The 25,030-nt window shown below is 40.8% G+C and overlaps 1 protein-coding gene and 1 long non-coding RNA gene across 2 annotated transcripts in view; both read right to left on the bottom strand.

Moving 5' to 3' along the window:
• LOC135433515 (uncharacterized) overlaps window positions 1–24,789 on the bottom strand; it is a 44,092-nt gene extending 19,303 nt beyond the window's left edge. The window contains exons 1-2 of the long non-coding RNA XR_010437102.1: window positions 23,978–24,789; window positions 23,624–23,700 (exon numbers count right to left, since the gene is read on the bottom strand). This is a non-coding gene — a long non-coding RNA (uncharacterized LOC135433515). The remainder of the gene's footprint in view (window positions 1–23,623; window positions 23,701–23,977) is intronic.
• Window positions 13,242–15,822, bottom strand: snky (sneaky). The gene is made up of 3 exons (XM_064689808.1): window positions 14,835–15,822; window positions 14,127–14,726; window positions 13,242–14,061 (listed from the first exon to the last, which is right to left on the bottom strand). The coding sequence occupies exons 1-3, from the start codon at window positions 15,753–15,755 to the stop codon at window positions 13,423–13,425; spliced, it is 2,160 nt and encodes a 719-aa protein (XP_064545878.1). The 5' UTR covers window positions 15,756–15,822; the 3' UTR covers window positions 13,242–13,422.
• Window positions 24,790–25,030: the final 241 nt, after the last annotated feature.

Here is a 25,030-nt window from a genome sequence, read left to right as displayed (position 1 = left end):
TGTCAAACGAAAAGTAAATGGAACCGGCAGAAGGCAACGAGCAAGGAACCAAGTGTGCAAAATTGATTTAACCACGAATTGCTAAACGATACGTAAGGAGCCGGAGCAAAGAAATGGTATAGGAAATTGCTAAAGGGGGTTTCGGGTTCGGTTTCGGTTACGGTTGAGTTTATGGTTAGGCCAAAACCCATTCGGACAGTGGGGTAGTGTATAAATTTCCGCGTATATAATTAAGCTGTCAGATTATTGTGACATGTCACACCAAAAAAAAAAGTGCGATACATTTGCGGAAAAGTAAATTATATTGTCGCGTTGCTAAAAAATGAGAAGAGGGGAAAATCCACGGGGCGTTGCACGGACGTACGACACGTACGAGTACACACACAACAAACGGTAGAGTATTTTCGCACCCCATGCATTAATAACTGTAATTTTCCAACGGGTGCGTGTGTTCCTGCTGTCATTTCCGCTTTTATTTCGCAAACTCTGCAGCACAAAGGGTTGCAATTTATAGCCGATTATAATGCCCAGCGCTGTCTCTCTAAACATGCAAAGGAAAAAAAAAACAAAACATAAATAAAACCCAGTCGGAATCGGACCCAAAACCCATGTTGCACTGTGCAATTGTTTCGCGTTTTGAGTTCGCGCTCGTTCGACGCCCCCCAAGGCGACAAAGCGTTGCTCGTAAATTGTCGAAATGAAAAAATTGCATTCGCCCCGAACTCAACTCCATTCACTCACGCACTCACTCATTCATTCATTCCATTCGTTCAGTCAGTCAGTCAAAAGTTAGAACTCTGTTTTTTTATTTCTCGACTGCCTGATTGCATAAAGATTCGCCTTGGTTTCGGCGTTTTTTAGAAAATCTAAACTTGCCCCTAGCGCAAAGCTGACGAGAGTTACGAGTGCGAGCTACAGAATTATCCCCCCCGTTGTGTGTTAAATCGAAATATGGTCTTTAAGTCTAATAGTGTGGCTGCGGCATGTTAACTCACAAAAAAAGTCTGTTGGGTTTCACTTAAGTAAAACATCGGCGGGGGGTGGCAGGGCCAAATGAAAATGGCGACCCTGATTGACCATGATGCAATTTTATGGGGGTGCCAGAATAATACATAAGCGAACAATATTAATAAACATGGACAAGAGCATGTCAGAAATGACAGGAAATCATCCGAATTGCGACAGAATCGCAAATATGGGCAAAACAGACAAAGCAAAGGAAATACGCTTAGATTTATATGAAAAAGGGGGCTTGAAAGAGATTGGTTCGGTATTAAACTTCTTATAAGTGCATCAGAGTTTGTCACATGCAAACACTTATATTGAAAAGCTTTTGGGATGAGCTTTTTATTTTTATATTTCTGCATTCGTAAACGTTTAACTTGTATCCATTTAATAATTTATTTGTATTGAAATTTAAGGCAAACTGAAAACTTACAGATTATTTGACTGAATATGTGTTGCTTCGCACAACACAAACTGAACCAATTGAATTCTTTAATTAGTGGCAATAAAAAGCCGTAATTCGCAAGTACATGTTTCAAAGAATTTCGCGCAAATTAAGTTAATCCAGAGTGAAATGCCGAAGTAGTTACATTTATATCTCCAGCAAGCACTCGGTCCCCACGCCTGGCAGCCCTTTTCGAGTTCAACAAACTGCAAACAAAGGCTACCAAAAGCTGGCAAACATTTCTCCCCCCATCCACAAACAGCGAATAAAAAGCGAGTTGCCCTCCCATCACACTGAACATTGTGCAATTTGTATAGGGCTCCCAAAAACCGACGCCTATTTACATAGGGCCCACTCCAGGGCGGTCCAGCTGCGGCTCAGAGTAACAAAAAGTGCCAACTCACACACAGAGAACAACAATTTTTCTTGAGCTAACGCCCAGAAAAAGAAAAAATAAAATAAAAAAAACAGCAAGAATGGAAAAGAGAAAAGCAAATTCCGCTGCGTTTTAATTTTCTATTGAAATTGTTAAAAGCAGGACAGAGGAATACAGCGCAGGATATGCAACGTCGATTTGTTTGCTTCGGTTTTGGTCTGTGGGGCTGAGGTCTCTCTGTGTGTGCGCGTGTGTGTTTCAATGTGCGTGTGTGTATGCGTGTGGTATGTGTGTGTGTATGGTTTGCCTTTTTCGCAGCGTCCCCCCCATTAGAAAGCGCTCGCCCAATGAACAAAAGAAATTAAATGCCTTTAAGGCATTTTTAACGATACAGCTCGGCAAAAAAGGCGACCATAGAAAAGCGCCAGAGAAAACACCCGTAAAGCGGAAGGAAGCATAAAAAAAAAAAATAACTAAGAAGCGGAGAGAAGGAGACAAGTGCGCGGGCTAGGGTAGCGAAAAAAGCATTTAAGAAAAACATCATCAGAGTATTTGCCCGAAACCACAAATTACTTACAGCGCAGCGGGCTGTCTAGTGGGCGTGGCTGCTCCCAAAACATATGACTACCTCCCATCTAAAAAGTTCCTTTCGCAAGAAAAAAAATGGCGCTCAGCGTATGTAAAGAAGGAAAAGCAGCAGGGCAGCAGCTACCGTGTCCAGTCAAGCCATTTGCCATATGCAATGCCGGCCGAGACTCCAGCAGCCGCTTTAACAGGCAAATAAGAATATGCCCAGTCCCGCCACCGGCACCGGCAACGGCACCAGCTCCGACTCCGGCTCCTCTTTGTTGTTTGTCGGAGCCTGGCAAAGAATAAAGAAAAAATTGTTGCAAACAAGCCAGGCAACAGGATAGCTCACCAGCTCTAGCCAAAATGAGAAACGCCGAATTGAAATACTTGCAATAAACATGAAAAAGGCAAGCAAGCAGCGAGCAGCAGCAACAACTCGGGAGTGGGCTAGAAAGCTTTGGATGCTGTTGCTCCTTTGGCTGTTGCGTTTATTGCATTGACAGGCCAGTTACCAGTTGCCAGTTGCCTCCGGGTGGGCCGACTCGACCAGGAGGCGCTCAACAAAGGGCGGCAAAAGGCGCACGGAGCTGTGCCACAAGCTAAAATATGTTTTATTCACGGCGGGTGCGAGTTTAATGTTAAAAGGAAGCTCTTAAGGTTTTGATGTTTAGTCCTCGAACAGCAAACCATGGATCCGTTGAGTTGGTTTAAATTAACCAACGGTCTGCAAATATGTTGCGGCAATTCTCACAAGAGGAGACAAATGTAAAATTAAATAAGGAGACGTGAGATCCTATCGTATTTGTCGAGCTAATTATTGGCTAGAAAAGATGATATTGGATAGGTCAAACAGAAGTTTAAATTACTTTTATAACACAAATTTTGACTGTGGCAACGTGAATATAACAACTGGGAGAGACTGGGAAAGTTGAGTTAGTTTAAAAAAATTTAACATATCTGTCGAAGATATCTATCCCAGCTCATGTCTGAATTGCCATTAAACTTGTATCGAAATGCAAATATATTAGTAAATATACATTCACTTAAAACAGAGGATCTCTGATTGCTATTTCGTGGTAAGAGGGCGACAGTGTTTTAGTTGAGAGCGGACTTGAGATGTACCAGGCGTGGATTTTTGCAATTGGTTAGTCACGCCTCGTCTTTACATAAATTTTAAGTTGATCGGACAAAAACATAATACCTGCATTCATCAGCTTTACGGCTGGATGGTAAACAAAAAAGTAGAACAGCTTTCCTTCAATTTCCACATTTGCGGTTGGAATTTCAGCAATCAGTCAGTCAGTTTGTCAATCAGTCGGAACATTAACAGGCATACAAAAAAAATAATTCAGATTATAAACATGTACAAAACTACTTCTCATAGTTAGTTAGATAATATGTTTTTGTTAAAAGTGGTTCTTAAATATTTTCTACAATCGAAAAACTCTGAAGGCTTTACTTTTAAGCCCAACTCTGATTTCCTGTACCACGCAGCGATGCAAGACCAGTTCTGTGGCATGCAAGTCCACTCGCTTGACCAAAGGAAAAGTGTCAAGTGTGCGCATCAAATGTTGCAAGCAATCAAATTCTGCCTGCTCACATCATCCACAGAGTCGGTCTATCAACCAGATTGGGCTAGAAACCAGAATGAGAGCAGGAACCGTTGCCAATTTCCTGCACACATAAAAGACAACAGCTTGCGGCCATTGAATTCAACAATTCTTCTCTCTAATTAGGAAAACGCATAATAACATCCGTATAAATCCAAGCTCAATCCAATAGTTTGGCCAGGAACGAACAAGGCATAAAAGTGAGTTCCAATTTGTAGTTTGACCAAATTTTAATTTTAGCAACGAAAATGGACTCAATGAACTCAAAGGTGCAACAGCTGGCACATTTTCACACCCAACTGAATGCAGATCAGTAAGAAACTGAAAGAAAAGCCTATGCAAAAATAAGTTTCTAACTGAGCTGGGAAAATGCAGGTATTGCCTCAAGGCTGATATTCTTCTTTTCTCACCAACTTCTCTGGGTGCCTTTGTGCGAGACAAACTTTGCAGGCATCGCCACAGAATTTGCAAGTGTCATTAAAGTGTTAATTGCTTTCATTTGAGGCAAAGTCTACATTGAGAGCAAACTCTTTCTGTGTATTTGCAATACACATATGTGACGGAGGGGCGCAACAAGGATGCGACGCCGCCGGTGCTGCTGCCGCCGCGGTGACAGTGCGAATGACTCTGGGAGCTGAGAGCGATGTGGCGGAGCGTCGTTGTCGTCTTTGTCCCAGTGGCGCTGCTCAGTGGCGGAACTTACCAAAGAAAATGTAGCGCAAACGGAAGTTTGCAATTAAAGTGTTAATTGTGTTAATTTCTTGTGAATTTCACGCGCAGCGACAACAAGATGAGCCAAAAGACGCAGCCTCGACTGCAGCAAAGAGACTACAATAAAATATATCACAAGTGACTGCAGGGTACTCAGTTCGAGTTTTCTGTACACTATTTTTTAGTCTATGTAGGCCAATTTCAAAGGAAAAAGCAAGCCGACGGACTAACAATAGAGCAAATAATTTAATTAACTAAAAAAGCTTAAATTACACAATTTTTGTATTGTCAAGAAGACGATCTCATACGAAACGTATTTTGTTTGATCAGCTCCTAAAAACGTTCAGAAATGTACAAAGGAAGCGAATATTACAATATTAAATTTAAAATATTTTAAAATGAAATATTTTTACATAGCTATTTTTTAAATATTTATATATTTAGATATAAATCAAACAACAGGCAGTCAAAAATCAGGGATTACTAAATTTTTTTATTTAGTAAAGTAATTGAAATTATATTTTCTTTTTAGACTTTTATCTGTGATGGGTAAAAGCTTATTAAATTTTACAGCTATTTGCCGCTTGTTGATTTACTTTAAAACATTTCCATTAAAGATTTAGTGCAGTCGATTTCACGCAAGAGCTTCCCAATATTTTCAATAGCTCACAGAAATCAACATGCCGCCCAATGTTGCTCAAGTGGCACTAAACATGCAATTAAAAGCACTGCAAAATATGTCTAGACTTCTGTCTGAAGCAATAGTAAAAGTGGGCTAACAACAACAACAATATCAGTTTTTTTGATATATACAAGTATATTGGTCATAAAGGCTGGCATATCGTGAGGCTTTTTCGACATTTATAGTTTTAATTGCCGACCACTCGAGCGCAGCAAAACAGAAGAACGGAAAGAAAAAAATAAAGGCAGCTGAGAGATCTTGACAGGCAGGAGGGCAGTTTAAATCGCATTTCGTGGCTACCAATAAACTTTTTAAGCCGATGAAAATGACTAATTGGACAGCTGAAAAATCAACAAACAAACGCTTTAAGAGTCGGCCCATGCGGAGACACTTTATGCGTGCAAGAAGCTGCTGTAAAACCAAGAGAAGAGCCCATTATAAAATTCTCATATACATATGTATATCTGATATACATATATATGTATATATATATATATATATTTGTGCATATGTATGTATGCAGCGGGTGAGTTGGTATGTCTGCTTGGTATGTCGCACATGAATGCTTCGGATAACAAAGAGCCTGGTCCTGGCTTTTGAGCCAAGCCAAGCCAGGCCAAGCCAAGCCAATGCCAACGGGTCTTTGTGCCTGGCAACCTTTCGAACTGAACTGATTAAGCCGCCAGTGAAGCGCGAGCTTTTCGGGTCTGGGAGTCGGGTCTGTCACTGGGTGTGTGTATCTGGATCTGGGGCCCTCTGCATGCTGTGGCCTCTTGGCTGACTGACTGCTGACAGCCGACAGCCGAGTGTGCCACATGGAAATCATAAAAAGCGCAGCCAAGCAAACACAAAGTAGTAAAAAGCCATGTCCCAGACGCCGCACCGGACCCTGCACAACCCACTCAGCCATCCGCCCCTTGGGTTAGCGTTGGTTACTTTACGACACATCGTCACGCTTTTGTGACATTTTGTCCTTTTGCCACTCAAGACACACACACTCACACATTTCGGGCACTTTTAACACTACACACAATGGACTTAAAAATTCTTTTTCATCAGTTGCCTAAACAGCCGCCGCTCTTGCATGTAAAAGAAGACGAAAAAAAAGTCCAAAGAATAAACAGTCCATAACATCAAAAAAAAACAACAACAATGAATCGCCAGTTCTCAGTCTTGGCTACATATGAGCAATCCTTTTATGGTTTTAATGCGATTGATGGTCCGTCGTCGTCTGTCGTCGTCGTCGCCGTCGTCCACGTCGGCGTTTGACAGTCGCTCGACGCATGGACACAGATTGATGGAACCACATTAAGCCAATGATGTAGGAGACAATGATAATTTTGTTATTGTATTCCGGCGAAACTCTTGCAAAATGCGGCCGCCAAACGTATAGCAAGTGGATATCAAGCCGACTGCGCATCCGCATACTATGCAGCGCTTTAAATTGAAGCGCATAATTTGGGCAAAGGTAGCAAAAGGTTGAGTTCCAGGAATTTTCAGATCCATTATGTGGCCAAGTGCACCACCGATCTGGGTTTCGTTATAAATGTCGGATCTGGCTAAACAACAAAAATAAAAAAGTTTCCACGCGTGTATCATCTTCATTAAATTGAACCTTTGTATTTTTATGGTTTATTGTAGCGCTGATAATTTGATTTGTCATCAGAGCCGTTGGGACGGATGATAAATTATCGAAAGTATTCACATAAAAAGTAAATTGAATATTTGTAAGGTCTAGCGAAAGACCAAAGTCGTCTAATTATGATTAATATTAAAATTTTAGTAAATTAAATTAAATAATTAATAAATAAAGGTTAACCCGACCCTTTTTAATATCGAAACACTATTTAAGTAAAGCTTAATAATTTCATTGTAGATTTTTATGCATATTTATATTTCTAAAACTTTACGAACATCCCTCGTTTATCACAGTCTCAGCTCAAAGAACTGCCAATAGAATTTTTGAGCCGACATGAATTTAATTTGCAATCATTATACTGTTATGCTTTGGCTACCGCAGCAGGATAATGGGAGCCTTTATGATTTGGACAAAGCCTCTCCACTTTCGTATTATATAAAATCCAAAATGAATTGTGCTCCAATTAGGCTCCTATAAGCCTTTAATGATTGTTATTAAAACGAATTTGTTGACTCATATTGTATAGGTAGACGTAGGTATATGGACTCCACGTGGGAACCAGAGCCAACTGAGGCAATTGTCGTGCCTATTAATTGCGCCTCAACTCCAGTGGTCATGCCCAGTTCTCGGCTCGGTCACATATCAAAAGCGTAGCCAAAAGGCTTGAGAAAAGAATGCCAGGCATTTGTCTTCTTCACGCCACAATGAGAGAGAAGGCAGCGGGGCAAAGCGGCGGCGGTCGCTAATTTAGCAAAACTAAAGCAGAAATAAGAGGCAGAGTCTCAAGTCCAAGTCCGAGTACGAGGGCAACCAGGCAAATCGGAGGCAGCTATCTTCAGGCAGCACACAATTATATGTATTTGCACAATTTACAATTAACGTATCAAAATCTGTGCGCTAAACTAAATCTAATTACCAACGAGCGCGACTGCAAAGCAAAACATCCAAAGCAGGAAACAGAATTCAATCAGAATGACGAAGCTGAAATGCTCTTTAATACGATTAAGATAAAAAAAAAAACAATTCTAACTGAAACCGATTCACTTTTTAAAATGAAAAGTAAATAAAAAAAGGTGTACAATTTCGGGAATAAATAAAGTATGAACGAGATGTGATGTGATGTGAACTTGATTTCGAGCAACAATCGAGCATCATTTTCAAAGATCTCTCTTCAAATTTTTCCACTCCTTCTTGGGGGAAATTCGTAGGTGAAGTTTTGAGCTTAAGCTCATATTCAAGGAAAAATTTCAAAAATCGTTGCAATATATTACTTTGCACGTGGAGTTCAAGATAGATCAAGTAGATTTAAATGCTCCACTGCCGGAAAATGGCTGAAAAATTAGGTCTATAATTACAAGAGCAAACTTAAACCGCGCAAAGCCAGAAATACCAGCTATCTATTCATCTATTATAGCGTATACCCTCTGGTAGAGTATAAAAGAAAAGTGGACGCCAGAGCCTATACCCAGAGGCGGTCAGCGGCTGTGCTCTGGCATGGCAACCAATGTCGGCTCCCTGGACTTTGGCTAAATGCTCCGACGATGGCGTTGCTGCCATTTGTCAGGCAACGGACCGCAAAATAGTTCCACAGCAGAGCTGCTGGCAGCGTTTTAGTTGCTGCTGCTGCTGCTGCTGCTGCTGGAGCTTGACGCGATAATAAGAGCGATGAGGAGAGTTAAGGAACTTCTGGCAGGAACACTAACAACAAAATCGCAGTGTGAGAACCGCTGCCACTCTGCTTTTTTTTTTTTTTGTATTTCTTTCAGTTTTTCGCGTGGAAAATAAATACCAATCTACATAAAAGTGGAAACCAAATAAGAAAAACAGTCGACAGTCGGAGCTGGCCATTGAAAAGAAAGAAACCTGCTGCCTTTTTCTATTGAGAGCAGTCCGACTACAACAACAGCAAAAGAGGAAAAACCGAAACCAAAAAAAAAAGTGGAAAAGCAAACGAAGCTAGAAAAAAGCAGCGGTTGTCTGGGCTGGACGGGACCCGAAACTGGGACTTGCACTAGCACTGGATAGTTGTTGGTTGTGGTAACAATTTTAGAGCAGAGGCCGGACCCCATCTAGTTTTGATGAAATTGCTCGAAATAATAGGGTGAAAATGCTTCGGCTGCCTTCCTCTGATGCTGTGTGTGTGGTGCCTTTTAACTCTTTCGCGCTTTGCTTTTTAGCTTGTGTGCGTGTGTGTGTGTGTATGAAAGAGCAAAGGCGTCACCAACCCAACTACCAGCTCCACAGCGCCAGAGCTCGCGTGCTGGCTTCGACGAGAGTCAAAAGCAGTTGGCACAAAAGTTTGAATGCAACCAGCGCTGCACACGCATAGAGACCCACCTCTCTGTAGGCGATTCGGGTTGGGGGTTTCATAGAAAAAATTAGCCAAAAAAAATGCTTTGAGACTAAACATGTTGAAGATTAAATACTCTTATGCACAAAATTCATTAGTTTTATGTTAGCTGAACGATTTAACTATAATAACATAATGCTAAACATTTCGGTTGCTTTTCCAGAAATAAAAAAAGTATTCATTAAGCAATATTCATACATTACACCAAAATAATGAAGCTTACTTTCGGAACTATATCAAAAACTTGGCCAGCTTTAAGATGGATCTCTATCATCTAGAATATATTTAATAATCTGATAAGCTAATAATATTGCCGGTTAGAGTATAAATATGTCTGTGTATAGTATAAACTGGGGCAAGCAAAAAAATGTTGGCGCGGCTGCAGTGAAAGATTTGTGGTGCTGCGGTTTTTGGCTTTTGGGTCTGTGTGAAATTGGATCTGTGCTGTTGCAGCCGTTGTTCGCCGTTGAAGTTTGACTTGAAATTGCAAAACAAAGCTGAGATTTCTATGTGGTTTGAATATGATTTGAATATAAAGGAATATTTGACTTCAAAGCCATGCGAGTTGCTTTTGTGGAATGCGTGTGTTAACAAGTGAATTTATCTGTTTGAGCAATGCAATTATCTCTGCTGAGGGAGCAAGAAGAAACATTGGGGGCAGACATTTATTTTCTACTTTTATAGAACAACATTTTCAGTAATCAACTGAATCATTATGTAAGTTCTCCTGGGATTACTAAAATTTATTTAATTTAAATTCTTTCCATCGCACAATAATAAATGCGCCACCTTTTCCACTATAACGAAGTCATCCCTCACATTCGTTCTATAAAAGCTTATAAAAAAAATACTTGAACGAAATATGCAAAACCCTCACGAGACTACAACATTCCGCCATTCCCCGCTAACAAACTACCAGAACAAGGCACATTAATTTGCTGAGAATTGAACGAGCTTTTCTGTGCCCTACCCTCGCCCCTGCCTCTGCTCCCAGCCAGCTGGCCACCTGACCATCTTCTGCAAATCAATTACTTTAATCAATTTTTAACACGTTCGCGTCTTTGCGCCCAAGACGGGCGCCTTCTTTGGTTTGCACAATCCGGCTGAGTTTTTCTCATCATATTTTTGTCGGGTAATTTTTTGTTAAAATTTTAATTATAAAGATTAAATACGGGCATGGAGACGAGTCGACTAACTAACCTGCCATAACAAACTTGAAATAATATTCAAGAATTTTTATTGAAATAATAGCCGCGATGCAGGTAGAAACCAGACGCAGACCGCGGCACCCAGACAGAGCTACCCAGAACGAGGCGCAGTTCGTCAGCGGACATCAAAGGCGGAACACGTTCGTCTGGGACGAGAATGAACTGGACGGCTGGCTATGGGTCTAATGGGGGCGACGACAGCCTGTCATCGTTTCAAAGTTCTCCTTCTGACTCGCTATTTTCTAATTGAAATGTTCAGCACCATATTTCTGCGCATTACCACCTGCTGCTACAGAGAAGCCGCCCGATTCCAGTTGCCAGTTCCCAGTTTGCAGCGCCCTTGCTCCCTCCTAGCTCGAGTGCATAATGCAACAACAGCTTTGCTAAATAGTTCACTGCCTGGTCTCGTAAATTGCAAAACCAAACCGCAAGAACAATGCGCTGCACTGACCATCATCAACCGACCAACCGACCTCGGCACCTTAACCACCATCGTCATTATCAACGCCAAGTTGAGCGCATGATAAAAGCAGTTGAGAGACTCGATGCGATTATTTTGTTTTTTCCTCCTCAACACTTTGGCATTTTTCTATTCGCCCCAAAGTAAAAAATGTATTCCTTTTTTCACTTTGTGATGCCCAGTAATTGTGACGTGTATATGGGCATATAAGAAAGCTTGAAGAGTATATGATTTATAAATATATAGTTGAGTTATAACCTTTAATTTCTTTTTACTGGTTCTAATTGTGATTGTAGCAGAGGTCGCAGAAAGTAGAGCTCTTATTAGATACTTTTAAGGAATAGAATAAAATAAAATAGAAACATGTACCTATTGCATAACTTTTACCTCGTCATTAAAGTGTAAATAAATATATAAGAGGGTATCTCATATTTCATGCACACCGCCGCTTGCCTTTTGCAGCCCTATTGCACTGGCCGCTCGTTTCACCAGCTGCTCGGCGCTTTTCTAGGAAATAATTTTCTTTTTTTGCTTTACAGTTTTCATCGTCGTCTCGTCTAGTTTACATCTTCATAGCCGCCTCGTTGCTCCACAAAACTGGGCTGCCCCCATCTCTCCACGCCGCGCTGTCGGGGCACTGTCACACCTGTCACTATTGTGGCTGATCACAACAACCGCCAACAATGGAGACGGCAATGGAGATGGAGACGGAGACAAAGACGACCTCGCCCAGTTCCATACACGTCCAAGTCCTACGGACTGGCGGACAAGGTGTGAACGTCAAATAATCACCTTCGCACACGGCATGCCCACAAAAAAAAAATATAAAAGAGAGACTGGTGAAGGAAGTCAATCGGAAGGCGGGAGCTGGCTGCTTGCTTTAGATTTTCACGACTCTCGACGTTGTCGCTTTGGTATTTGCTTTTCGTAAGAAAATTTGCGCATATTTCCCGTGTTTTTTTTTTTTTTGTTTTTTGGTTTTTTTGAGGTCTGAGGCGTTGGCGAAATGTGTGAAATTTCAATGGAAAGACGCAGCAACAGCAGCAGACGAAGACGCAGATGTCTGTGGCTGCGGCTGCGGTCTCGCCTCCAACTGCCAGCTACGCGGATGCCTGCGACTCTTTCACTGCTGCCGCTTTTGTTTGCATAATTATTTTATTGTACGCAGGGCGGGCAACTGGCAACCGGCAACCGGCAACTAAGGTAACCACGCCCACAAAACTACATGCACGAGTGCGGCCCGCATGAATATTAAAACAAAGACGTTTTCGTTTTCGTCTTGCCTCTTTGCTGTTGTCGCAACTGTTGCAACTGTTTCACCAAGTGCCCCAAAGCAATTGAGCAACTCCCCCAAACCTAAAACAAAGTCTAGACAATTTCGCTGGGCTCTACCAGAAAAACTTTGGCTCCGCTTACCCTTCTTGGGGCTCGGCGGACTGTTTTGGCCGTAGGCATTTCTTCAATTAGCGTTTTTATTATTTTTAATTAACAATTTTGCAACTTAATCCTGGTGCAAAGTCTAGTGTGTTGAAATTTTCTGCAGACATAATCGAATCAGTAAAGGGGCTGCATAATGCCTGGCTAAAGTTTGTCTAAGGACAACAGCGAACAACAACTTTTGCGGAACCCTAGACATGTGCATAATTATATTAGGCCCAGGACAGGGCAGGACAGCATAAAGCGGCCACAGACTTAAAGGGTGGCCCAAAAGGATGGCTGAAGAAATGTTGCCAAACAGCAGACAAAACGTCAGACATCGCTGCAGGCACATTTCAAGATACTTGAGAACGGCAAAAAGAGACGAGCACAATTAAAAACTACGAAGAATTAAGTTCTGCAGACTGGAAAATGGACAATTACCGCGCAGATCCTATTACGTGCTGAGTCAAATAAATTGTATCTGCATTCGGAGAATAACCACTAATTACATATGCCTGTATGCACCTATTTTTATATAAGCGTATGCTATGAGCAGCGAGTACTAAAATTTACGCCTCACTTTTTTGCTATTTCCTCATCAAATTTGACCGCTTCTTAAATTATATTTTGAATAAATGTTTGAAAATTAGTTTGAAGTTAATCGGATAGAGAAAACAAGGAGAGTCTACCATTGGCAAGTCGAACATTATGTCTGGAAGGAATAGATATAAGGCTCAGAAATGATTTTAAAAGTAAGCTTTTATTATAAAGAATTATTCCTAAAGGAGCCATATGATATAGAAGACCCGTTTTGTGTTTGGAAATAGTAAAGAACTCAATTGCTAAGTGTGATACAAAATATTTTGAAAAACACATACGCTTTTTATACAGAAACATATTTTTCCATATAAGCACTCTATTTCCACCCATTTTCCGCCATCGACTAATTACTTTCTCTTGCGATGGATATGAGCATTTGGACTGTGAATTGGCGTATAAGTGTGTTCAGGTGCCGGTTCGTGATGCATTAACTCATCACAATAGACGCACAACTTTTTCAAAGCCTTACAGCAGTCCCTACAGTACGGCATGCCGCAATTTTCACAGAACACAAATTTGTCGTCCTCCTGAGCATTGCAAGTGAGGCAACTGCGCTTGGCGCAGTTGAAATTAGCTAACCAGCCAAATGCTTTCGGGTAGGACAAGCGCAGGATCAGGCATAAATTGATTCTGCCCTGAACATGCCTTGAGGCAATATTCTCCTCGGCCCTCTTGCGCATCACCTCCCTATACGAGTGGCGACAGCGCAGAATGGAACTATAGAGAAAAAGAATGCGCCATTTCTCCCGCTTGTAATAGAAGTGACTGCAAATGACGCGACGCAAACGCTGGAAGGTGGTGCTCACATAGACAAGCAACAGGATGACCAAATAGAGTAGCAACAATTTTACGTAAAAGCTTCTCGGCAGCACATGCGGCTTTGGCAGACACTCCTCATTGCTCAAGGATGTCGAGACTCGCTCGTGTATATTAAAGTTTTTCATTGTGGTGCGCAGCAGACGTGCCATAAGTCCAGTGCCATTGATCTACGAGTTGAATTGAAAAACGATATTATAAGAGATGGGGGGAAGGCTTCACTGCTCTCACATACACGAAAGCGAACCTCGTGCTCACCCTCCTGTTGATAGGTGATCAGCGAGCGTTCGTGAATAATTCGCAGTAGATTAACAACCAGCCGATCCAGAAGAATGAATATACCCGCTGTAATAACCTCCAGTGATAGCTGCAACAAATGGAAAAAGTCCGTTTTTCTCTCGTCGTCGGTGCGGCTGTTAAGTTCTTCCACATCCACAAACATGGACCTCTCATGGCTGCGCAAAGGTAAAAGGTAATGTTTATCTGCAAGCTTGCGGCGTGCATCCACGTGCTTAAAATAATCCGTTATGTAAAAGTTGTCAAACTCCACATTGGTACAATATTTGAAATGGTATCGAATCGATGTACAAATAACGCCCAATATGAACAGATACAGAAATTTCTCAATAATCATCATCACAAGACTAAATATGCGCCTCCTGCGCTCAAAGTCCTTGATAAACTGCTCCGATGTCTCTTGGGCACTAAGCAATTGCTCTGACGTGGTCACGTTCTGCATCTGATAGGTGATCTCAATATTCGAGCTATTATCATATAGTTCATGCTCCGCGACTAACAGATTTACATAGGTCTCGCCAAAGTTGGAGGGCACAACCTTAGGGTAGTAGAAAGGTTAGAGAAAGATCGAAAGACGACATGGTATTGTAGTCAGTAGTGTATTAATCCAGAGTAGATGAACTCAACGTTTTGTACATTTTCCTACCTTCGAGGCATCGCACACCTTATCCGGATTGCCAAAAATATTGACCCTGCATATAATATCGACGCGATAGGGCCAGCAGACGACACTGGCTAGCCAGTCGGGAAAATTGGTAGCACATTTGCGATAACCCTTTAGAAATATTTCCCGACAAACATGATGGCCACTGCGCAGCTGTTGCTTACAGCGATTTCGCATATTTCGCACAAATTTCGCCTGCACTGCCGAAGCTTTGGGTAGTGGATAACTGGAATTGCTAGATAACTCGTTGGTCGCATTTGCAGCTCGGCGGTGCTTGTTGTTGCCAAATTTATCATCCTCGATGTCCGTGTACTCCACGCCGTATTTGAGATCTTCGAGAATGGTCTGCAGCTCCTTAAAGTTGCCCTGAATCTCGTCCAAGTCATCCTTCATCGTTTCCAGCGTGTTTGTAAAGGGTTTGGCCATCAGATCGAAACGGGTCTTGGTCAAATTGTATGTGAGTATCGTGGTGCAGGCAAACACTCGCGCCACCTCGCCGGCATTCCTCACCAGATTGTCAATGGGGCCCGAAATCACAAGCGCAAATGCCGTCGCACGGAGATAGCTGCGACCCGCATTGCCCAGCAGACCGACAAATATCAATAATGTCACCACACGCACATGGCGACTGAGCAGATAGGCGAGTCCGTTGAACAGCAGAAACACCACCAGCACCACCCATTCTGGCACAGCTGCCGCATACAGTTTGCCAAAATGACTGTTGAATGCAAAGAGCATCCACATCAAATAGGCCAGCAGGACGCCCGTCAAGAAGCTGCACAAGCTACGCACCAGTCGAATCCATACGATGTGCTCATTATCGTGTCCATAGATCAGACAGTAAATTGGTTCGCATACCTCTGCTATGAAACTTCGAACTAGCTTCGTTATATACATAAGCATTATGACTTGAGAAAATGCAAGGATTTACTGCTCACATATAATATTTGTCCGAAAACAAACTTATATTGATTAGAAATTGGGATACTACTATGAATTGAATATTACGAAATATCTACAGTTGGAAAAAGCAATGTGAGAGCAAACAGATCAATTGATCTATTTATATAAAGGAGCTTGACCGTCCGAGTTATGGAATGGCCAAATGTGAATGGCCAAATGTGATTAGAAATTGGGATACTACTATGAATTGAATATTACGAAATATCTACAGTTGGAAAGAGCAATGTGAGAGCAAACAGATAAATTGATCTATTTATATAAAGGAGCTTGTCTTGACCGTCCGAGTTATGGAATGGCCAAATGTGACCACTGACCAGCTCGAAAAGATACAAGGCTGAATTTTTAACTGTTCCGCTTTTAGAAAATTGCATCAGCAACTGTGGAAAATCAGTGGAATACGACGCCATACAACTTTCTTATTTATTAACCGATCGAATTTAAACTAATTGATCAAGCAATTTTTTCAAAATTTAATTGTGTAATGTTCCACGCCATTCGGAAGTGCCAACCCCCTGGGTGTATAATGGGATTCGTATATTCGTATCTTCCGATCGGCTTTAAGTGTAATTTCAATGCTTTACTTTATAAAATATATGAATATCTGTTTCACCGTGTTGAAACTTATGAAATTATTTCAAACTTAGTTTTTCGAATTCTATTAATTTAAATTTTATATTTAAACATATTAAATTTATTTATTTATTTCATAAAGAGCTCCACAGCTCCTTTAATTTTGCCAATGAGTGGCGGAAGAGTAAGAACTTGGAGAGACCATATCCTGGTAATATACGCTAGGGTAATATTATTGTAACGCAGGGACTAAGAACAAATTGTTTCCTATTGTTTAAAAAAGAATTGCCATTTAGCTGGCCAACAACAAGTGCCCGCGAGGGCTCAAAAGTCGACAGTCTAGCGACCTGTGAAGTAAGTCGAAGTTTAGCTCGCCCAATCGACTTCCGCTAGTTCGAATTGTATAAAACTAGTCCTCGACTAAACTCTTAATATGCTGCCTATCTCTTCAAACCATACACGATTATGTCTAAAGATTATGTTCCATACAAAATGATTGACAATATATAATTACGACAATATATTAATTATATCCTCTCTTTTAATATTTCATATTAAAATTCATTAATTTTCTCTTTATGCCACTCATCCTAGTGTAATCTTTAAGTAGCAAAAGTAAATTGGCAACAGATATGTGAGTTTATAATCTAAGAATAGCCGCTTTCAAGAATTCCTTAAGCCTACAATATCTGCTTTATCTCAAGTGAAAAACACTTGAAACACAAATAGTTTAAGCTCAAGGTTAAATGGAGGATTAACACAGTAGGGCGAGAATGAGAGGAGGCAAGTGGAATCACATTAAGCTGCCTCAATCGACGCAGCTGCGTTTAAAGCTCACAAACTGCCTCACTTTTAACCGTTTTATGGCGGCGCACTGCGAACTGTTGCCACACGCAACATGGGCAATTCCCCAGTCTTACTTTTTGGGCCCCGCCCGTTGTCATTTAAGAGCAGCCGCCACCGCCGCCGCCCCAACGGACTCTGTAAATGACTGCAGCTCCGACGATGCGCTCGTTAAAAATGCCAGACCAGCAGCAGGCCAGACAAGTCCACACATTCCCAGACCGGACCAGACACAACAACCTGCAAAAATATTCGCGTATGCTCAGTTTAATGTACGCAATGTGCGCAAGGTCCTTGTCGAACCCAACAGAACAGAACCGAACAGAGCAGAACAGAAACTGTATTTAATCCAATTATAATAGAGCAAAAGTAACTTTTGCACCTGCCTTGCGCCTTGCTGAGAGGATTCTAAAATAAAAATTGATTACATGCGTGCGCCTTGGTCGCAATGAATAAATTTTCAGTGTGGATGCGATGGCTGGCAGCGAGAGAGATGCAAGCTTGTTTGCTTTGCAGGCGAACGTTTAAAAATTTATGAACTGCACCGCTGAGCGATAAAATGCATCAAAATCCGCCAGCCAGCCAGCCAGCCAGGCAGTCAGTCAGTTCCAGTGGCCAGCACCAAATTGGTGCAGTTGCTCGTCGCGCTTGGCGATGCTACTCACTGAATATTAAACAGACGGGCAACAAAGCAGCCAGCTCCCAACGGCGGCACTTCATCAGCCCAAGTCGTGCTAAAATATTGATTGATCCTTGAAGTGCAACCGAATGGGGAATGGGCAACCTGAAAAATGGTGCCCGCGACCTGCAGCTCCTACTGGGAGGTGAGCTGGGTCTTTGACGACATCATCTCGCGGGCGTGGTTGTCAGCTGCTCAGCACACACATTAAAACAATTTAAGATTCCAAAAGGGCAACACTAGCAGTTGCACAGTGGGTCGAATAAATTATTCAAAGTCAAAAGTATGCTCGGAGATATGTATAAATATTAAGCTATTTAACCTGCCTGATGTCAGAGCGTTGGACTCGCAAGCCAGAGGTCGCCGGTTCAAATTCAACGGGCCTTGCCAATGCTTATTGTATTATCTGCCAAACAATTTTGACATCACGAGCACTATCATAAATATATATATATATAAATTTAAATATAGTAAGCCCTAAAATGACCCTGGTTGTCTTTCTATTTCATACTTGGCCACAGTGCTTTGGCAAGAAAACTGAACCCATTGTTCAGACCAACTTGTGTTAGCTTTATATGCATTAAATTGTCAAAGCGTTGATTCTACTATGCTTAAAGTTGTGCCGGCCATAAAATTGCTTTGGTGGTGCAGACAAAAAAGGAGTCGTTCCCTTTCCGGCAGCCAGCAGCCAGCCAGGCAGGCAGCTCCGCCTCCTCGTTGGTCAGTCAGGCAGAGTCGAGGCGCAGTCAGTCAGTCAGTCAGTCAACTCGAAAACCGAATGAATGATGAATTGCCTGTCACTTGCAATTTTTGTTGCAGACAAAACACGGCTACAATGTCGAGGCTCGTCTTCGTTGTCTGCGCCTTGTCGCCTTGTTTAAATTGTTCATGTTTTTCTAGAGGCACGGCCCAGGATTTGGCCAACACTCCACGTGAACACGATGCGCAATGCTGACTGCCGACTGATTTCATGGAATTTGCGTTAAAAGGCGGCAACATCATTGTCAACCGACGCGTCACCAGCTTTTTGGTTTGGGCTCAACTTTTTTGTATGGACACAACTGCAAAATTTAATTGGGCGGCAACTCCACAAAATATGAAACATTTTTGGCAGAAATATCAACAAAAAAAAAAAAACATATTTTTAGTAAAGAATTTTGTCAAACAATGTGCAGGAAATCAAAAAGAATGCATTGCGCTGGGAGACGCAGAAGTCAGTGGAGAAAAATGCAGGTTATTGTCTTAATAATCATCCGATATCGCTGAGATCCCTGCGATCAGATATTGAAGTAGCGAATCGTATACTTAAAGCTTATACGTATGATAAGATCTTGCTATTTAATCCTTTAATTTAAGAGGTTTCGCCTTTCCTTGACTCGTACTTCCAAATAAACATTAATCTCACAGCATGAATAATAATATTCTACTCTATCTATGGAACGCATATATATTCAGCCTGTTCGCAACTATTGCAAAGTCTAAACCATGAATAAGCGAACACTCAGCCAACTTTAAGCCAATTAGCGCCACTAATAAAAAGCAATAAATCAGCCGAAATTAACCAAACACAACAACAGCAAAGTGTACAAATAAAATTGTGCACTGCACTCTGCACATTTGTCAAAGAATTAACCCTTTGCAAAGGGTTAGGAAAGAAAGAAGGAAAAAAGCAGCCAATATGAAAATGACATTAGCCAAGCGCCGCCAGACTGCGGCTAGACCGAAGGCAGACAGTGGAGGACACAGGAAGCCGGCAGCACAGGAGGCATAGGGTTCGGGCCTGTGTCTATGTCCGTGTCGGCTGTCTACACGCAAAACCACTTTTAACTCGTTTACTTTATTTATGGCCATAATTTGTTAAGCAAAAGGTCGAAAACTAAACTGGCGACCAGCGACGAATGGGCGCAGCTCTCGGACGGACGCGGACGCGGACGCAAACGTGGCAAGGTGCGATGCATAATTAAGATAATAAAATATTAATTAAAATTAAGTTCATGCATATGCAAACACAGTGACAGCAATGCCCAACGAGAGCCAACACAATCCAAGTACAAATATTTGCGTTTTGCTTTGCCTGACGATGATGATGATCATCACGTTGATTAGAATGAGGCATGATAATGTGTGCAACGCCGACGTTGATAGCCTCGTTATTGGCACTAGAGAAACACAAACGAGACTTGCCCTAATTAATTAATTAAAAATGTACAGCGAGTTTTTCCTCCTTTTGCTATTGTTTTTTGTTTTTTCTTTTTTTGTGGTTTTATGCTAATTTCAGATACCTTTACATTAGACAAACAGAAACTCGGTGCACCTGCCCAATGCGAACGCCCGCCCCCCATCATGAGAACCGAGCAAATGAGTAGGCCCAAAGGGTTTTTTGAATGTGTGGCGAAACGAACGCCATGGGGGACAACAGACGTTTATAAATGTCAATCAGAGATGGGAATTTTGAATACTCTGAAAGAGCAAAAAGCATATTGAAATGTTTACTAAATTCGTGCACTGCATATATTTTAAGAGAATTTAATTAATAAATTATTCTATAAATTATTCTATTAAGTAAACCTAAAACAGACAAAATTAAATAATATATATATTTTGTACTTATGTTAAAATATAAAAAACGGTTAAACAGAAATTACGCAAAACTTTAGACACATATTTTCTTTTTCCCACAAATTCCTTTCGAAATTTTGATTATACATGCAAAAATAAATTAGATTAGATTAGAAAATTACGCGAATATTTTTATGGCCAGATCTTGGCAAGAGCATTAAGTTATTGGCTTCGGTATAGCCACAATTGAGTTATATTTTTCACATTGTTTAATTTATTTGTTAGGCATTTTTCGTTGGCTAATGGATGTTTGCTGTTTGCCTTCAGCTTAAAAACAAAAAAAAAAAGATCCACAAAGCGCGAAATGTGATACATTGTGGTTTTTTAAAGTTGACGTCTTGACGTCTGCGCATAATTTATTTGGACTTTGGTATTTTTAGATAATGCTTGGTTGTAGCCCGGCGCCTAATCACTTTACCTGTCGCATATGTGGGCATCTAATTGGTGAATATTTCTTCCCCAACGGGCAATTTGAACGTCAATCGAGCCGTGAGTGAAAGCGAAAGCAACGAACACTTCCCGTAGCTGCCCCCAAAAATCATTTTCGACCACAATTGAGCCGCGAACCAAACCAAAGGCCGAACTTCGCGCCATGATTGATGACGACCCGCGTCCAGTTCTGCTCAGCATTCTGTTTGTGCTGCATTAATTAACTAATTTAGTTTGGTATTTTATTTGTGTTCTCTTGCCCGAAAATGTTTTCCAGTGTTTGATTTCAAATTTATGCAGACACATTTTTAAAATTTCTATTGTTTTTTTGCAGTAATTATTAACATGCATAGCCCCTAGCAGAGCCCATGTCACGCCTTATCGCCAGCTTTCACTCTTTTCCCCAACCCCCTTTTTTTTGTATTTCTGGACGCATTGTCATAATTCACGCTTGACGCGCGCCCCGGGCGATCTGAGTGTGAGTCGAGCCCCAGTGGGTGGGTGGGTTATAAGCATTTGCATTTGATGGGCTTTGATGAATTTGGACAGTTAAAACCACAAAATTGTGGCTACGAGAGTGGCAGAGACCATAAATTTGCCAGTTTTGGCATTAAATGTTCCAGAATTTCCAAAATTTGGTGCACATTTATTTGCATTTCTAATGATGCAGCTGTCCAAAGAGTGGACAACAATCAGTTTTTAGCCATTTGTGCATGCAAAATTGAATTGAAATTATGGACAGCGACATTACAAAATATGGTTCATAGCTAACGGTGCTATCGTTATCATAAATTCGATAATTGTGACAGTCAAAAAGACTAATTTTGAATTTAGAGCTGCCTTTTGTTGTCAAATTATGGAATGTGCTCTACAACTGATACCTTTAAATCTTTGAATTGGATCAGATTAATTAAATTAAGTCAATTTAAAGCTGACCGGCTGACGGTCAATGTTGGTTTTAGCGACAAACAACAAGATAAAAGAGTTAATTTAATGAAATTCAATGTTTTTGCAATGCACAGCTAGCATCCATTTGAAGGCATTTAGTCTTATATTAGTTTAGCCTGCCTTAAAAATGAATCAAATAATGGTAAATCTTAGGGACATTGCCAATAGATGACTTACGTTTAAAAAACGTGTCACCGAGGTAACCAACAACGTGAGAAGCAAAATCGGGCGTTTGAACTCGCTGCTAAGCCCCGACAATAAATATAGCTGCAGTATAGCCGCAAATGCTCTACTAAACAAAGTTCGCATCATCCAGGCCAAGACCTTGCGAACATTTTCTGGAGCCGAATGGTATATTCGCACACGGGAAATCGCAAAAGACCTTAAGGTTCCAATTATAGGCGACGTTGTCAACGGACAAGCAGCGAGCTACCTATTTGAGCTCCGCAACCACCCTAATGTCCTGGCCAGGAACCTACTATGGAGGCGAAGAAGATGGAGGCTTAAAGGACGTACCCTACACACCAAGTCGATCGACGCCAGACCCCCAGCCAAGCAAAACAGAACCTTGTCTTAGCAAAATAAACATATATATAAACCACCTACTAAATTTAAATATCTAAACTAAGCTACCTTAGACCAAAGCTATTGTAAGCTATGAACCTCACTCAGATAAAAGTTCCTAGACTACAGTAACAGCATATCAGATAATAACAACAGAATTTTAAAATTAAAAAAAATTTTTTTTTAGGAAATTATTAGAAAAGAATTTATGTAAGCATTTGGCTTAATATACAAATAATTTAGCCTACGATAAATCGGATTCAAATACTGTCTTTCTGTCCAAACTCTGTAGTTAAAGTGACTTTTTAGGTCTTAGAGACATTGGCTTGATGCTATAAAAGTTCAATAGCTTTCCATTCATGCCCACTAAAGATCGTTAACCCTTAGCCCGAGAATAGCAAGTTACATGCTCATATGACACCCGTTAGACTTGCCACAAGAGCAAAGCAACTGGTTAACCAAATCAGCTACCGCACACGACACCTACCTACCAGTAATATATATAACCCAGTCGCATATCACATTCCTCAAGCTTTCCCATGACTGGCAATGACAATCAACATTTGAGCTCTGAGAGGGGAGCCGGGAATTGCCCGCGCGATGTGCTCGTATTTCAATAATAACTCTCAACTCTTGACTCACATTTCATAATTCATTTTCAATAGACTCTCACTTTTTTTCATTCGTTTAGCACATTAACATTAAAAAACCATTAAGCGAAGCTGCGCCCGATTCGAATATGTTAAAGCCGGCCAAATAGATGCATAGGTGGAAGGTGGAGCATATGATGCTGGCCCACAGGCATAAATAAATAAACCTCAGTTGAAAGTTGTAATTTATTACAAATTAAAATAAATCAAAATGAAATAGCAAAAACCACAAAGAAAAATTGAAAAAAAATAAAGAAAAAAAGCTTTTATAGGCACGCCGAAAGTCAAATACCCTTTGACAAAATGTTTGCATAGAAACAGACAGACGGGCAGAAAAAAAAGCTATGTATATCGGCTGAAGATGCTAATCAAGAATATATAAGCTTTACAGAGTAGTTCTGTGTATTAGATATTTCGTTGCATTATATTATAAAAAGTTTTCTTTGCAAGGGTATAAAGAGAACGATGAACGTCGCAATGTTTAAGAAAAGATTTAAGGTACTCACTTTTTCTCACTCGCTCACTCTCTCTCGCTCTCGCAGACACATAGTCTGGAACAATGCGGGCCAAAAATGAAAGAGCTCTGCATCGAAAATTCAACGATTACGAATTTTATTGCTGGTTAAATAAACATGCAAGTGTGGCGATATACACAAAACGCGTTAATTACAAAGATAAAATAAAATTATGTAATTTTATTTAGAACGACATTGATTTTATACACACGCGCACAGAATATACCGATCAAAGGAGACGACGAGCACAGAAAAAAACCGATTAAAGAAAACGACGCGCACCGAGTAAAGTGCCTCACTTGTACTAATACAATAACAAATGAGCAATAAAACATTTCAGCTCACACTATTTCCGATGCTCGCTTTATGCATTCCGTGTAACGGGATCCAAAGTGTGACGTCAGTTTGCGTAAGCGCAATAAGCATCAGTATTGCTTGCTCTCTCGCTCTTTCTATCATCCACACACAAATTCTGCGACGATATTGATTTTATACACACGCGCAAAGAATATACCGATCAAAATAGACGACGCGCACTGAAAACGATCGATTAAAGAAGACGTCGCGCACCGACTGAATTGCCAACTTGCACTAAACAATAGCAAGTGAATATTTGCTTGCTCGCTTTATGCATTCCAGGTGACGGGATCAAAAAATGTTACCATAGTTGGCATAAGCGAAATAACAATATACTATGCTATCTCTCTGCCTCTTTTACTCTCTCACACACATATGTAGTCTGGCAATATGTATGTATGCATGTGCGTTAAACATGCAAGAGTTCAACGTCAAAAATACCACGATTATGAATATTTAATGGCTTGTTACCAAACATTGACACATCAAGAGAACGGTTAGGGGACTATTATAAATTACATTTTATATATTTTTATTTAGTACGACATCGATTTAAAACACACGCGCACAGAAACGACCGATCAAAGAAGACGACGCGCACAGAATACGAACGATTAAAGGAGACGTGATATAATACAATAACAATTGAGCATTATTACTTTTCGGCTCACACTATTCCCAGTTCTCGCTTTGTGCGATTCCAAGTAACGGGATCCAAAGTGTAATTGCAGTAGGCGTAAGCTCAATAACCATTCGCAATGCTTGCTCTCTCGCTCTTTTTCTCACCCGCACACAAATTCTGCCAAAAAAACGGCATCAAAAATTCAACCATTGCTTGTTGAACAATCATTAAACTATGCAGAATGAGTAAAACACAATTATAAATGAAACTTACACAAACAAATCATGTTAAACATAATAATTAGATATTATTATGTTATTTTATTTAGTAAGATAGCGATTTTTTACACACGAGCACGGCATCCGACCGATCAAAGGAGACGACGCGCACAGACTAAATTTCCAGACTTGCACTAATAC

The sequence above is a fragment of the Drosophila montana genome, unplaced genomic scaffold, assembly GCF_035044405.1.
Source record: "Drosophila montana isolate Dmon_TW-CO22-7 unplaced genomic scaffold, ASM3504440v1 contig_3218_1, whole genome shotgun sequence".
Lineage (NCBI taxonomy): Eukaryota > Metazoa > Arthropoda > Insecta > Diptera > Drosophilidae > Drosophila > Drosophila montana.
Note: the sequence above shows the minus strand (reverse complement) of the source record. Positions and strands in the feature narration are given on the sequence as shown.